At 74.1% G+C, this 13,944-nt stretch overlaps 3 protein-coding genes across 3 annotated transcripts; 1 reads left to right on the top strand and 2 right to left on the bottom strand.

Moving 5' to 3' along the window:
• Positions 1-641: 641 nt before the first annotated feature.
• WBP1 (WW domain binding protein 1) lies at positions 642-2,267 on the bottom strand. Its single transcript, XM_052780950.1, has 4 exons — positions 2,074-2,267; positions 1,841-1,943; positions 1,585-1,746; positions 642-1,446 (listed from the first exon to the last, which is right to left on the bottom strand). Exons 1-4 carry the CDS (start codon positions 2,140-2,142, stop codon positions 788-790), a joined length of 993 nt encoding a protein of 330 aa, XP_052636910.1. The 5' UTR covers positions 2,143-2,267; the 3' UTR covers positions 642-787.
• A 643-nt stretch (positions 2,268-2,910) lies between these two features.
• On the bottom strand, positions 2,911-4,974 carry INO80B (INO80 complex subunit B). Its single transcript, XM_052780949.1, has 5 exons — positions 4,845-4,974; positions 4,504-4,702; positions 4,216-4,334; positions 3,771-3,952; positions 2,911-3,544 (listed from the first exon to the last, which is right to left on the bottom strand). The coding sequence occupies exons 1-5, from the start codon at positions 4,888-4,890 to the stop codon at positions 3,080-3,082; spliced, it is 1,011 nt and encodes a 336-aa protein (XP_052636909.1). The 5' UTR covers positions 4,891-4,974; the 3' UTR covers positions 2,911-3,079.
• Positions 4,975-5,277: 303 nt separating this feature from the next.
• Positions 5,278-13,943, top strand: RTKN (rhotekin). Its single transcript, XM_052780948.1, is given in 13 exon segments — positions 5,278-5,649; positions 9,597-9,796; positions 9,903-9,964; positions 10,091-10,144; positions 10,225-10,342; positions 10,513-10,566; positions 10,568-10,738; positions 10,816-10,910; positions 11,214-11,320; positions 11,654-11,785; positions 11,865-12,030; positions 12,136-12,240; positions 13,046-13,943. Coding segments are annotated over 13 exon segments (1,731 nt in total). The 5' UTR covers positions 5,278-5,538; the 3' UTR covers positions 13,402-13,943.
• The last annotated feature ends 1 nt before the right edge of the window (position 13,944 follows it).

The raw sequence follows: 13,944 nt of genomic DNA, 5'->3' as shown, positions 1-13,944 counted from the left end.
GCTGCCTCTGTCGGGGGGGGGGGGGGGGGTCACGGCTCCAGCCACCCCCCCTTCCTCCCCTCCCTGGCCTGGCACCAGGCTGGGGCAGCATCCCCCAGGCCAGGGTGGGGGCCCATGCCCCCTTGCTGTGGAGCTGGGGGGGCCCAGCTCAGCCCTGGTGCCCGCTCCCCCCGCCCCACGGTGTCCCCCAGCAGGCGCAGGGCTGCCGTACTTCCACATCTCTTTAATGGTGAGAGAACGCTACGTGAACCGCCTGGCCCGTGGCGGAGATGGGCCCCCTCGCCCCGGCAGCAGCACTGGCCCCAGGGCCCACGGCACTGGCAGCACTGGGACGGGACGGGGTGGGCACAGGGCCCCCAGCAGCTGCAGCCCCCTGGAAGCAGTTCAGAGGGGAGGGGGCTCCGGCGGGACCACGCCGAGAGTGGGGCCACCCCCTCAGGGCCCAGCTGTGCCCCACGAGGTACTGGACATGATGGGGCACAGGGCGGGGGGGGGGTCAGTTGGGGCGAGGGGCCCCCGGGGGCTCCGTGTTAAGAGTCCAGACCCCGGGGCAGCACCGGGAGCAGGAGGGAGAAGGCAGCCCCCACCGGAGCACTGCCTGTCCTGCTCCACCCCACACCAGGCACCCTCTGAGCGGGGGGGGGGGGGGGGGGGAAGTCACCCCTGCCGCATCCATCCCCCCCCCCAGCTGCTCCAAGGCGGGGACGGGGGGGGAGCAGGCAGCAGGACGGGGCCAGGCAAGCGAGCAGGCAGCGGGGAGGGCAGGGCACAGCCGGCGAGTGCCAGCTCAGACAGGCAGGGCGGGCGAGCTGGGCCCCTCGCCGCCCCCCTGGCCCGGCAGCCCGCAGCGGGAGGGGGGCGCGGGGCCGGCCTTGCCCAGGAGGTGGGTGCCCTCACCCTCGCCCTCCTCCTCCTCCTGGCAGCGCCCCACCTCGATGCCCGAGTCCCCCGTCAGGCGCCGGTGCCGGAAATGCTCGCCGCCGCTGCCACCTTCCTCCCGGGCCGCGCCGCCCTCCTCCTCCTCGCCCTCCTCGATGTCGGAGCAGGGGTGGCAATCGGCCTCGAAGAAGTCCACGGTGGAGGAGAAGAGGGCGTGCTTGTGCGGGGCCCCGCGGGCTGGTGCCTCCTCGGGGGGCAGATCCCAGCTGGCGCCGGTACCGGTGCTGCTGGTGCCACCCTCCTCGCTGGGCGTGCTGGCCTGGCTACGTTCCGTCTCGTCCGTCACCTGCACCGAGAGCGAGGTGCTGCTGGGGGACGTGGCGCAGCTCGACTCGCAGGAGCAGCTGGTGTAGTTCTCCGAGCTGGGCGAGAGGGTGAGGCTGCTGGAGCCCAGGCGGCCGCGGGGCCCGCTCAGCTGGGCCAGGATGGCGCTGTACGGCGGCGGCGGCGTGCTGGGCCGGTGGGCCACCTCCTCGTAGGCAGGCAGCTTGAAGGAAGCCAGCATCCCTGCGAGGGGGGAGCAGGGGGGTGCATGGGTCAGGGCAGCCCCCCAGGGCCTGCGTTGCCACTGGGACCCTTCCTCAGAGGGAGCCTGGGGGGGGGGACACGGGGAGGGGGACACACACGGGGGGGCCCCTCACTCACTGAGGTCCATCATGGAGGCGGGGTAGTTGCAGGCACCGTGGTAGGCGATGAGGTTGATCTCCCGCTGCCGCTGCTGCTGCTGCAGGCGCAGCTTGGCCCGGCGGTGCCGGTAGGCGCAGCAGCAGCTGAAGAGGATGAGGATGGTCCAGAGGAGCCAGAACCCTGTGGGGAGCAGAGCGGGGTCACCCTCCCCTCGAACCCCCCCCCCCAACCCCGCACGGCGGGGAGCGAGGCCGCAGCCCCCACCCGCACTCACACCACAGCTCGTAGTAGTAGGTGCAGCAGCCGGTCTCCCCGCAGCAGTGCCCGGTCTCGCACACGTAGGGCTGGTTGTTCACCCCCGGGCAGTACTCCCGGGCCTGCGGGCACAGCCACACCGTCACGCCGGCCGGGGAAGGGGGCCGCCACCCCTGCCCCGGGAGTCCGCGTCTCAGCCCGCCGGCAGCGGGGCCGCCCCCCCCCCGGCCCAGGCCCCGGTCCCGGCCGTACCTGCTGGTGCTGCCGGCCCAGCAGCGCGGCCCAGGCCCCCTCGGCGCCGCCGCTCCCGGGCCGCTCCATGGCGCCGCCTACAGCCCGCCGCGGCCCCGCGCCGGCTCGGCCGCCCCGGCCCCGGCCCCCGCCGCCCGCAGCAGCAGCCGCTGCCCCGTCGCCGCCGCCGCCGCCGCCATCCCGGCCGCCTGGCCCGCCGCCGCCTCCCGGGCCGCAGCCTCCGCCGCCGCCATCACGCCCGGGCCGCAGCTCCCGCCCCCTGACGCCGCCGCCGCCGCCCAATCCGACGCCGCCTCGCCGCCGCCAGCCAATCGGCGCCGCCGCCGCCGCCCTGCCCCCGCCAATCGGGCGCCGTCTGCCCGCGCCTCACGCCCAACAACAGAGACAAAGGGACCGAGCCCCGCCCCCGCCGGGATTGGCGGCCGCCGCCGCCAACCGGAGGCGGAGCCCCGCCCACCCGGCGGTGACTGACGGGCGCGCCGGCCAACGGCGGCCTCGCCGCGCGCCGCCGCGCCCGACGGAGGGGCGCAACCACGACCCTGGCGCGTGATTGGCGGAGCGGCCGACCAACCAGCACCGCCGCACTCTGCCCGGCAGAGCCCCAGCCAATGGGCGCTGCGGCAGAGCTCTTCCCGCTGCCCCGCCCCCGGGATCGGCGAGCCGCACCATAACGCAGCCCGTGGAGCGGGGGGGAAGTCGGGCTGTCCCATAGCCCTCCCGGTGGGGGGGGGGGCGGACTGTCCCATAGCCCTCCCGGTGGGGGGGTGGGGGTAGGGGGGGGCAGGGTCTCCCCCCGGCCCGGCGGACCCACACACGGCTCCTTCTCCAACAGCCTTTAATCAGCTCCGCGGCACCAGGCAGCGGCACCACCACGGGACCAGCCCCGGGACCCCCGTCGCTGCCCCGGGACCCCCCCGCCTCAGTCCCCACTGGGGCTGCCCCACAGCCCCGGGCCCCCCTTCTGTCCATGGCGGAGGGGCCGGTGTGTGTGTCCCCTCTCCCCAGCCTATGCCGCAGCCTCCTGCAGCTGGAGGTTCCTCCGGTAGCAGGCCAGGCTGCAGAGTGGCAGGCCGGTGCGGGAGCAGGAGTAACGCTTGTGGTTGGAGCAGCCGGCGACGCCGCAGAGGACCGGGGGGGGCACGGGGGGGGCCGGGGCGGGCAGCAGCGGCAGGGCCATGCCCACCGGGAAGGAGACGGTGATGCGGTCGGTGGCGTTGCAGTAGTGGACGACAGGGCAGGGGGCTTGCTTGGCTTTGCGCTCCCGCAGCGTCTTCACCTTGGCCTTGTTGGTCTTGGTCAGGCGCTCGATGGTCTGGTTCTTGTTCTCCTCCGCCTTCTTGGCCGCCTGCAGGCGCCGCTTGCGGGCCCGCTCCTCCCGCTTCACCAGCATCTCCTCTGTCAGCTCCTTCGCCTTGTAGCCCATGGGCAGCTCCAGCAGCGGCTGGCTCTGCTGCTTGTGCAGGAGGGCTTTCTGCGGGGGCATGGGGGACACCGTCACAACCCCAGACAGGGCCCTCCCTGCCCCTCCGAGGGCTCCGACCTGGCTCCCCACCAGTTCTGGGACCTCCGCAGCACCCCACCTTACCCGAGCGGGCAGCCAAGCCAACACGGTGTTGGGGCCACGAGCCCCACGGCCCCAGCAGGCCGGGCTGCACCCCTCAGCCCTGCCCCAGGTGGCTCCGTGGCCCCCCCCTCACCTGTCGGGCTGTCAGCAGGGACTCATCCACTTCCTTCTTGAGCTCCCCATTGTCATCTAGCTCGCCCTTCTCCAGGGCATCGAGCCAACGCTCTTCCTCCTCCTCCTCCTCCTCACGGGCGGGAAAGCAGCTTTCCGAGTCCAGGTCCGGCAGGGGCGAGGGGTCGAGGTTGCTGTCCTCATCTGGGCCGGGCGGCGGGGAGGAGAAGAGTCACCGGGAGGGGGGATTGTTACCCCCAACGCCGTGACGGCGCGACTCACGCTGTCCCGGGCAGCAGGACCAGCCCGCAGGAACCGTCCCTGCCCCCTCGGAGGGGACCAGGGCGTCCCTGCAGGCTCCTCCTCCTGCCCCAGCCCTCCGAGGCTCCCACCACCCTCCGTTCCAGCCAAACCCCCCCTCGCAGCCCCCCACCCCCTGCATCGGTGCCGCTGCCCCCGGGGCTCACCCAGCCAGGCCCGGTACTGCTCGATGGGCACCCCCTCCGTGGGCTCCTCTTCCTCGTCCACCACCATCAGCGGGGAGGGCGAGCGCGGCGCCTCGGGGACCACCGTGAAGGTGGGCACGCTGCGGAGAGAGAGCGCGGGGGAGCCGGTGAGGCCAGGCCGGGCCAACCGGGACGTGGGGGACCCGACCCCGGCGAGGGTTGGACGTGGGGACACCCGTCCAAGCGAGGACCGCGGTGCCTGTGGGGTGGGGGAGGAGACCGGCCGGGCCCCCCCCCGGCCCCCCTCACCTCTTGGTGCCCAGGATCTGCCCCCCCAGCTTGATCTTGAGCTTGAGCTGGGGCTTGCGCAGGCTGGCAGCGGGCTCGGGGGCCGGGGGGGGGGGCGGCCCCACCGCCTCGTGGTGGTGCTTCTTCTTGTGCTTCTTCTTGTGCTTCTTATGCTTCTTCTTGTGGGAACCGTGCCCGCCGCCCGCCTCGGCCTCTTCCCCTGCCGGGGGGGGGGGGCACAGCCGTTAGCCAGGCCCGGGGGACCCGCCACCGGCCCCGGTCCCGGCGGGGAACGACAAGCGGGGCCGTAGCCGCGGTTCCCTGGCTGCCCCAGCCCCTCCGACCGGACCCGGAGCCCTCACCGTGCTCGCCGCCCTCCATCCTGCCGCGCCGCCAGGCCTTGCTCATCCGGCGTCGCCGGTGCTGGTGTCCCGCCGTGTGGGGGAACCAATTCCGGGCGGACCCACTTCCGCCCGGCCTTACGGAACACGGCCGGTCTGGGCAGGGGAGGGTGTGGCGCCGCCGCCGCCATCTTTGAAGTGGGCAAGGGGGGGGGTGTGGGAGCGCTGCCCGGGCGGAAACCGCCGCCGCGGGCCAAAGGGCCCGCGGCGGCGGTTTCCGCCCGGGCAGCGCGCGCCGCAGGGCTGCCCGTGGGCACGCGCCGCCGGTGCACACGCGTGTGCGCACCCAGCCCGCGCGGCCCTGCGTTAATTAGCACGTGCACAGCCCCCCCCCCCCCTCAACCCCCCCCACCCCACCCCATCCCCACAGCTGCCCGCTCTGACTGGGACCATTGTCCCGCCCGTGCCAGGAGCTGCCCGGTACCGGCTCCGGCACCAGCCCCGGCTCCCGCTGGTCACCCCGGTGCTCCCCGGGGAGCTTTGCAGCCGTGCGGGTCGGTCGGTGGCAGCCGGGATCGGTGGCCCCCCCCCCCCCACCTCCCGCCACTCCGGTGCATCCCGCCCCTGTGCCAGGAGCGGTAAGGCCGGGGAGGGGTTTGCTCCGGGCTTGGAGTCGAGGAAACGTTCCCGCGGCACCGGTACCGGCACCGGCACGATGTTCTGCCGCAACCAGCGGAGCCGGGTGACGGTGGCCCGCGGCTCGGCGCTGGAGATGGAGATCCGCCGCGGCCGCTGCCGGCTCAGCCTCCTGGCCGACTCCGCGCAGGTACGGCACCGGCACCGGCGCCCAGGCCGCGCAGGAAGGCAGGAGGACGGGCAGGGCGGCGGCAGCCGCTCCCCCGCTCCTGGCACCCGTCGCCCTCGTCCCGCCCGTCACGCCGGCAGCACCGGCCGCCACCGGCCCAGCCGGGATTTCCCGCCACACCGGCCGGCTCTCACCCCGGCAGAGCGGGAATCGCCCGTGCCCCCGGCATGGCCGCCCTCGCCACCGGCAGCGTGCCAGGCCGGCGTGGCGGGACCGCGGTCCCGGCACCCCCCGGCTCTCCCGCTGCTGCCCGGACAGGGGGGGCCGGCTGGGGCCCCCGGTTCTGGGGTCCGGTGGGGTGCCGGGGCGGGGGCCTCGGCGGGAGCCCCGCGGGGCCGGGGTCTGGCGTGGCGCGTGGCGACACCGCACGAGGGCCGGATCCGCGCCGGTGCCCCTCGTGGGCTGCGGGGTCCCGGGGAGGGGGCTCCGCTGGCGGGGGGGCTCCGGGCCGAGGGAGAGGACAGGGCTGGGGGAGCGGGACCCTCGCCCACCCCCCCACCGGGCCCGAGGCGCAGGGGGGTCTCGATGCCCGGTGACCCGGTACCGGCTGCATTCGGGGGGGGGGATCTCGATGCACCTGGGGGGGACCAGTCGCCCGTACCGGCCACATATGGGGGGGGGGTCTCCATGCGCCCGGGGGGGCCCTGTCGCCCGGTACCGGCCGCATTCGCAGAGGGGGGATCCCCCCGCCCCGGTATCCCGGAGCCGCCGGTGCCGCCGTGTGTGGGGGCGGGCGGGGGGCGGCCCCTGTAAGCGGAGCCGGCGGAGGAATGGCGGGGAGGGGGGGGCCTGGGGGGGGGGGGGGGCGGGCCGGGGGCGGGCGGCCGCCGCCGCCTTCCTGTGCGCGCCGCGGCGGAGCGGCGGAGCGGGAGCGGCGGAAGGTACCGGGGGGGGGGGGGGGGGGGCACGCGCTGCTGCGCCCACCGGGGCCGGTAGGGGGCGGCGGGCGGCACCGGGACCGGCTCGGGGCGGGGCGGGGGTGTCCCGGTGTCGGGACTCTGTTCCCTCGCCTCCCGTTCTCCCGCCGGTGCCGGTACCGGTACCGGTGTCCCGTTCCCTCCCCGCACCCCGATCCGTCCTCCCGCTCCTCAGCCCGGCCCCCCCCCAGCTCGAACCGGCGCCGGTCTCCCCCAGTCCTGACCCCCCCCCCCCGCCTGCTGCACCCCAACCCCTGCACCCCCTCGTCCTGCACCCCAACCCCTGCACCCCTCTTCCCATCCCTGTGCCCCCCCCCCCCGCACCCCCGATCCCCGCACCCCCCCTCCTGTCCCCTGCACCCCGTCCTGGCTGCTGTCCCCCCTCCCCTGCACCCCCCGCTCTGCACCCCTTGTCCTGTCCCTGTCCCCCCAACCCCTGCACCCCCTGTCCCGTCCCCGCACCCTAACTCTAACCCTTGCCCCCCCTTCCCAGCACCCCTTTTCTCGTCCCCTGCACCCTCCGTCCCATCCCTGCACCCCATCCCCGGCACCCCGTCCCCCTCCCGCTCCCCTTCCCCAGCCCCCCCGTCCCCTGCCCCATCCCGTCCCCCCCGTTCCCTCCCCTTGTCCCATCCCCACACCCCATCTCGTCCCCTGCACCCCATCTCCTGCGCCCCTTCTCCTGCCCTCCGTCCCCCGCGCCCTGTCCGGTCCCCGCACCCCGTCCGCAGCACCCCTTGTCCCATCCCCCGCGCCCTGACCCCAGCACCCCTTGTTCCCGTCCCCCGCACCCCATCCGCAGCACCCCTTGTCCCATCCCCCGCGCCCTGACCCCAGCACCCCTTGTTCCCGTCCCCCGCACCCCATCCCGTCCCCCAACCCCTGCACCCCCTCCTCTGCACCCCGCACCCCGCACCCCGTCCTGCCCACGCACCCCCTCCCCTGCACCCCATCTTGTCCCCCGCACCCCATCCTGTCGCCCGTCCCCTGCACCCCTTATCCCCTCCCTGCACCCCCCCGTTCCTCTCTCCCCCTTCCCTCTTCCCAGCCGCCCCCCCCAGCCGCCCCCGCTGCCCTTTCCCGCACAGTGTCCGGTTGTTCGGCGGGAGGGGGCGGCCGGTGCCCGGTGGGGAGGGGAGGGGATGGGGTGGGGGGGGGCAGCCGGTACCCGGGGGGGGCGATGAAAGGGCCCTTTTCTCTCCGCAGCCGTAGTGGGGGGGGGGGGAGGCAGAAAGACCCGACTCCTGACGGCGCTGGATGCAGTGGGGTCCACGGGTGGGGAGCCGGGGTGGATGCGGGAAACCCCCCCCACCCCCCCCAGCCCCCCCCGAATAACCGGGGGGGTCCCGGTGGTCCCGATGGAGGTGGCGGGGAGGGGGCAACGCCTTCAGATGCAGGAGAAGCTGCGGATCCTGGAAGATCTCAACATGCTCTATATCCGACAGATCGCCATTAGCCTCCAGGTAGGAATCGGGGGCCCCCCCTGGGGCCCCCCGGGACCCCCCGGAGCCCTAGACCCCGAGTTCCCTGGGGTGCGGGGCTCCGGGGGGTCCCGGGGGGTCCCGGAAAGGTAGAGAGCACTCCCCACCGATCCTCTCCTTGGGGGGAGCATCCCCCCATATCCCACCGGGGGGGGTCCTCCAGGTGATGGGGGGGTGGTCCTGGCAGGGTGGGGGGGGAACAAGAGTTCCCGGTTGCTGCCACCCCCCCCTTGCCCGCTGCTCGGGGTTATTTATAGCAGGCGGTGACGTCACTGCGGCTCCATGGGCAGGGGGCCCGGGGGGGTGCAGGCAGCGCGGGGGGTGCAGGCAGCAGCCGGTACCGGAATGGAGCAGCAACCGGTACCGGCGGTGAGTTGGGGGTCTGGGGGGAGTGAGGGGGGGGGGAGCTGGTCGGTGTGTGTGTCCCCCCCTGCGCTGGGGGTGTCTGTGGTGCCCGGGAAGTGTGGCACGTCTGGGGGGGCACGTGGCAAATCTGTGGGGCATGTGGTGCATCCGTGGGGCACGTGGTTCCCCCGTGGGGTGCACGATGTATCCGTGGGGCGCGTGGCACGTCTGGGGGATGCATGGCAAATCTGTGGGGTGCGTGGCACATCCGTGGGGTGCGTGGTGTATTTGTGGGGCGTGCTGTTCCCCCGTGGGGGTTCACGATGTATCTGTGGGGTGCATGGTTCCCCCGTGGGGTACGTGATGTATCCGTGGGGTGCATGGTTCCCCCGTGGGGTACGTGATGTATCTGTGGGGTGCGTGGTTCCGCCGTGGGGTACATGGTGTATCTGTGGGGTGTGTCATTCCCCTGTGGGGCACATGCTGTATCCGTGGGGTGTGTGGTTCCCCCGTGGGGTACGTGATGTATTCGTGGGGTGTGTGGCTCCGCCGTGGGGTACACGCTGTCTCTGTGGGGTGTGTGGCACATCTGTGGGGTGCAGGGTTCCCCCACAGGGTACATGATGTATCCGTGGGGTGCGTGGCACATCTGTGGGGTACGCGCTGTCTCTGTGGGGTGCACGACTCCCCTGTGGGCTGTTGGGGGGCAGTGGGGCTGCAGCCCCCAGGGCTGGGGGCCATTCTGGGGTGGTGGGATGGGGACCCCAGCGGGTGGCTGTGGGGTGCCTGGGGAGGGGGACCCCCAGGAGCCGATGGCTGCGTGGCCCCGGGGGGGCGCAGGGTGTTTATTTGGTGGCTGCAGCGAAGGCTGGTTTGGGGTAGGGGGACCGGCCCCCACCAGTGGGAGCGGAGCTGTGTGGGGGTCCCGGTGTCCCCTCCTGCGCTTGGGGCGCCCCCCGAGCTGAGCTGAGCCAGGGGTGCGCATCTGGGACCCCCCCCCAAACCGTGCAGACCTGGGGGCGGCGGGGTGGCTTCGTGGCCCCCGGGGGGGGACGTGGCAGCCCCAATCCGGACCCGGGGGGAGGGACCCCCCCCCCAACTCCCCTACCAGCCCTGTCCACGCAGCCCCCCCCCCCCCCAGCCCCATTCCCCCCCTCCTCCCCAGGACACGGAGATCCAGCGGAAGATGGAGCGGGAGCTGCGGCTGCGGGAGGGGGCCTGCAAGCTGCTGGCTGCCTGCAGCCGCCGGGAGCAGGCGTTGGAGGCTGCCAAGAGCCTCCTGGTCTGCAACAGCCGCGTCCTGGCGTACATGGCCGAGCTGCAGCGCAGGAAGGAAGCGCAGGTGCTGCGGCGGACGGCCAGGCGGTGAGCATCCCCGGGTGTGTGTGTGGGGGGGGGGGATGACAAGGGGGGGGGATGCTGCTGGGGTGGCTGTCACAGCTCCCACCCTGCTCCCCGCTTCCCCCCGCAGCCCCTCGGATGCCGGCCCCGCGGATGAGCGTCTGCCCTGCCGGGGCACCGTCTGCGTCTCAGGTACGGGGATGGCGGGGGGGGTCCTGGGAGCAGGCAGCCACCGAGGGGCCCTCGGGTGTCCCCATGGGGCCATCCTGGGGGGGCTCAGCCCCCCTCACCACCCATCTTCCCCCCCTCCCTCCCCAGACCTGCGCATCCCGCTGATGTGGAAGGACACGGAGTACTTCAGGAACAAGGGAGGTGAGTGGGGGGTGTGGGGGGGCAGCATCGCCGCCTCCCCCCCCACCCCACTGCCCTGACACCCCCCCGCCGCCCCCCAGAACTGCACCGCTGCGCCGTCTTCTGCCTGCTGCAGCTGGGGGCGGAGATCCACGACACCCCCATGGTGCTGGTGGACCGGACCCTCACCGACATCTGCTTCGAGAGCGCCGTCCTCTTGTGAGTGGGTGCTCCCCGGGGGGACCCCTGCCCTCCCCCGCCTCCCCCCGGGAGGGACCCCCAACCTGTGGGGTGGCACGGAGGGTCCCGGGGTGGGTGGTGGGGCAGGGAGGGGTGTCCCCCCCCACTCCACGGCCACCCCGCTCATCCCGTGCCCCCCCCCCCCCCAGCTCAGAGGCAGGACCTGACTTTGAGCTGAAGGTGGAGCTGTACAGCGCGGGGCTGGCGGGGGGGGGCGGCGCAGGGCAGCACCCCCAGGAAGCTGGCCACCCGCCTCAGCACCTCCCTGGGACGCTCTGCCGGCAAGCGGGTGCGCGCCGCCATGGACGGGGGTCCCGGCAGCCCCCCGGGTAACGGGGCCACCAGCCCCCTCCTGCTGCCGGCCCCCAGCGTGCCGTGAGTACTCGTCCCCCCGCTGTCCCCCCCTCCGTGTCCCCTTATCCCCCCCCTCCCCTCACCCGCCGTCCCCCCAGGGGCCCCAAATTCCATCTGCTGGCACACGCCGTCCTCTCCCTGGCCGAGGTGCAGGACGGCTTCCGCACCCACGACCTCGCCATCACCAGCAACGGTGAGCGTGCGGCGCGGCGCGGCACGGGCGATGGGGCTGGGGGCCTGGCAGGGTGGGGAGGGAGGGGTCTGGGGACTGATGGAGTGCGGGGAGAGGGGTCTGGGGGGTCCCGGGTGGGTTGGAGGGGAGAGGAGTCTGGGGGCCCAGCACGGTGGGGAGAGGGGTCTGGGGGCTTGTCGTGGCGGGGGGTGGGTTTGGTGGGGAGATGGGGCTGGGGTCCCGGCAGGGTTGGGGGGGGGGGGTGTGTGTGTGCAGGTGGGGGGTCCGTGCCCAGGCGCCCCAGGCGAGCGTGCCCCCCCCCAGAGGAGAGCTCCTTCTGGCTGCCCCTCTACGGCAGCATGTGCTGCCGCCTGGCTGCCCAGCCCCGCTGCATGGCCGCCCCGGTGACGAGCGGCTTCCTCCGGCTGCAGGTGAGCGCGGGACAGGGATGGGAATGGGACAGGGATGGGGACGGGGACACGGACAGGGATGGGGACAGGGGCGGGATGGGGACGGGGACAGGTGGTGGCACGAGCCCGCTGGGTCTCGGCCGTCCCTGCCGGTGGGCTCTGGACCGGGGTGGGGACGGAGAACGGGGGATCCCTGTGCCGGGGAGGGGGCTGCCTCCGTCCCCCCGCGCCGGGCAGGGGATGGGGCGCGGTGGGTCTGGGGGTCCCGGTAGGGCTGGGGATGACCCCGGGGGGCTGGGGTGGCACGGTGCCCGCCGGTGCCCGCCGCGCTGACGGTGCCGTCTCCGCGGGCAGCAGCCGGGGGCCGAGGCGCAGAGCGGGGCCCGTCTGTACTGCGTCCTGCGCGGCACCGACCTCCTCTGCTACCGCGGTCCCGGCGAGGCCGAGGCCGGGCTGGAGCCGGCGCTCACCATCGCCGTCAACAAGGTACAGCCGGGGCGGCGGGGGGGCTATGGGGGCCACGGGGGGCCGCAGGGTCTAAGGGCTGCCGCCGCCGCCACCACAGGAGACCCGCATCCGCGCGACGGAGCGGGAGGGCCGCGGGCAGCCCCACGGCATGGCCGTCACCAACCGCTACGGCGGCGAGGAGGTGACCCACACGCTGCTGGCCGAGAGCCGGGCCGAGGCGCAGCGATGGATGGAAGCCTTCTGGCAGCACTTCTACGACATGAGTGAGCGCGGACGGGGGCGGCGCGGTGGGACCCCCCAACCCGGCGGGACCCCCAACCCAACAGGACCCGGTCCCGGCGGTGCTGACCCCCACCCCGTGCCCCCAGGTCAGTGGAAGCAGTGCTGTGACGAGCTGATGAGGATCGAGGTGCCGCCGCCGCGCCGGCCGCCCGCCATGCTGCCCCGGCAGGGCTCGCTCTACCACGAGATGGGTGAGCGCCGGGGCCGGGGGGGGGACTGGGGGGGCTCTGCCTCTGTCTCCCTCCTGTCTGCTCTCCGCTAACCTTCCGCCGGGCGGCCCCGTCCTCGCCGCCCTGGCATCTCCCTAATGTCACTGTTCTCTCCACTGCCTCTCTGTCCCCACCATCTCTCTGTCCCCCCCCCCATCTCTCCGTGTCCCCGCTCCTGCCTTCCTCTGTCCTCTCCTGCCTTCCTCTGTGCCTGCTGTCTCTCTGTCCCCCCCCCCATCTCTCCGTCCCCCCCGTCTCCGGTGGCTCCAGCCCTGCCCGGCCCGGCCGTGCCCCCCTCCGCCTGCGAAGGGCTCCTGCTGCAGGATAACGCCGTCTCGGCGGAGATCCGAGCTCTGCTCTCCTCCTATTACAGCGACAGGTGACGGGCGGGGGGCCGGCGGGGTGAGCCCACCGTGCCACGGCCCGCGGCACCGCTGGGGACGGCCGTGGGGATGGCCCGGCCACGGGGCACGTCCTGGCCATCTTGGCCACGTCCCATGTCCCGCTTGCCCTGGCTCCGGCGCATGTCCCAGCCACAGGGCACATCCCGGCCATCCCGGGCCACGTCCCAGCCGTGGGGCAAATCCCGGCCGCCTTGGCCACGGAGCGTGTCCCGGCCGCCCCGGCTCCGGTGCACGTCCCGGCCGTGGGACGCATCCACCGGCCGTGGGGCACGTCTCTGCCGTGGGGCCGCCCCGTCCTGGCCATTGGCGGGTCCCGTCCCCACGGCGCAGGAGGAGGACGGGGGTCCGGGGGGAGTCCGGCTGACCCCCGCTCTTCCCCACAGCTATTGATCCGGCCGACGACATCGAGGCGGTGACGGACATCCTGACGCGGCGGGCGGGGGGACGGGTGCCGGGGACCCCCCCGTGGCTCTCCCTCTTCGAGGGGCCCCCCCCGCACGCCCCTCGCTCCGGCCGGGCGGGCAGCCCCAGCCCCCCTGCCCGCCGCCCCTGGGGCCGTCCCCGCACCCTCTCCCTCGACGCCAAGCTCAGCACCCTGAAGGGACGGGGGTCCCGGCAGGCAGCCCACCCCCCACGGCCCTCGCCCCCCAGCTCCGGTTCCTCCAGCAGCGGCAGCAGCAGCCCGGTCACGGACCATAACCCCCCCACGCCCCCCAGCCCCCTCCAGTCCCAGGTCTGAGCCTGGGGACCTGCAGGACCCTGGGAGGGGGGCACAACCCCCACCCTCCAGCCCCCAGGGTGGCTGTGCAGGGGTGACACTGCAGGGGGTCGTCCTCTGGGGTGGGGGGGTCAGGGGCTCCCAGCTTCTTTTCTTGGGGAGAAACTGGAATTTCTGCCACCCTGTGCTGGGGGGGGTGGGGGGGCCAACACCGCCATTGCAGGGTGACCTCAGGGCTGAACCCCCCCAGAATTGGGGGAGGGCTGTTCCCCCCCAGCATGGGTGCTGGGGGCTGACCCCCTCCCATTGCAGTGTGGGTGCTGGGGTCCCCTGGGCGGGGGGTGCTCAGGGCAAACCCCCATGTACAGTGGGTGCGGGTCTAACCCTGGGGGGGGGCATGTGCAGGGACCCCCCCCAGCTCTGCTTTCCCTCACCTCTAACCCTGGGGGCCACCCCTCCTGGGAGGGGGGGGCAGAGTCCCCTGGCAGGGACCAGCCCTGGCCCCCCCAGGCCAGGGACCCAAAGCTGCCACCTCATTAATATGCATTAAAATTTATTTAACAG

The sequence above is a fragment of the Harpia harpyja genome, chromosome 2 (genome assembly GCF_026419915.1).
Source record: "Harpia harpyja isolate bHarHar1 chromosome 2, bHarHar1 primary haplotype, whole genome shotgun sequence".
Classification (NCBI taxonomy): Eukaryota; Metazoa; Chordata; class Aves; order Accipitriformes; family Accipitridae; genus Harpia; species Harpia harpyja.
Note: the sequence above shows the minus strand (reverse complement) of the source record. Positions and strands in the feature narration are given on the sequence as shown.

Bases quoted from the DNA above. Each gene is read 5' to 3' on its own strand.
- INO80B (XM_052780949.1), bottom strand. From the start codon at position 4,890: ATGAGCAAGGCCTGGCGGCGCGGCAGGATGGAGGGCGGCGAGCACG. The intron at 4,703-4,844 runs GTGAGGGCTCCG...CCCCCCCGGCAG, and splicing joins GATGGAGGGCGGCGAGCACG to GGGAAGAGGCCGAGGCGGGC. The intron at 3,953-4,215 runs GTGAGCCCCGGG...CGCCCGGCCCAG, and splicing joins GCAGTACCGGGCCTGGCTGG to ATGAGGACAGCAACCTCGAC.
- WBP1 (XM_052780950.1), bottom strand. From the start codon at position 2,142: ATGGAGCGGCCCGGGAGCGGCGGCGCCGAGGGGGCCTGGGCCGCGCTG. The intron at 1,944-2,073 runs GTACGGCCGGGA...CTGTGCCCGCAG, and splicing joins TGGGCCGGCAGCACCAGCAG to GCCCGGGAGTACTGCCCGGG. The intron at 1,747-1,840 runs GTGAGTGCGGGT...TGCTCCCCACAG, and splicing joins CTACTACTACGAGCTGTGGT to GGTTCTGGCTCCTCTGGACC.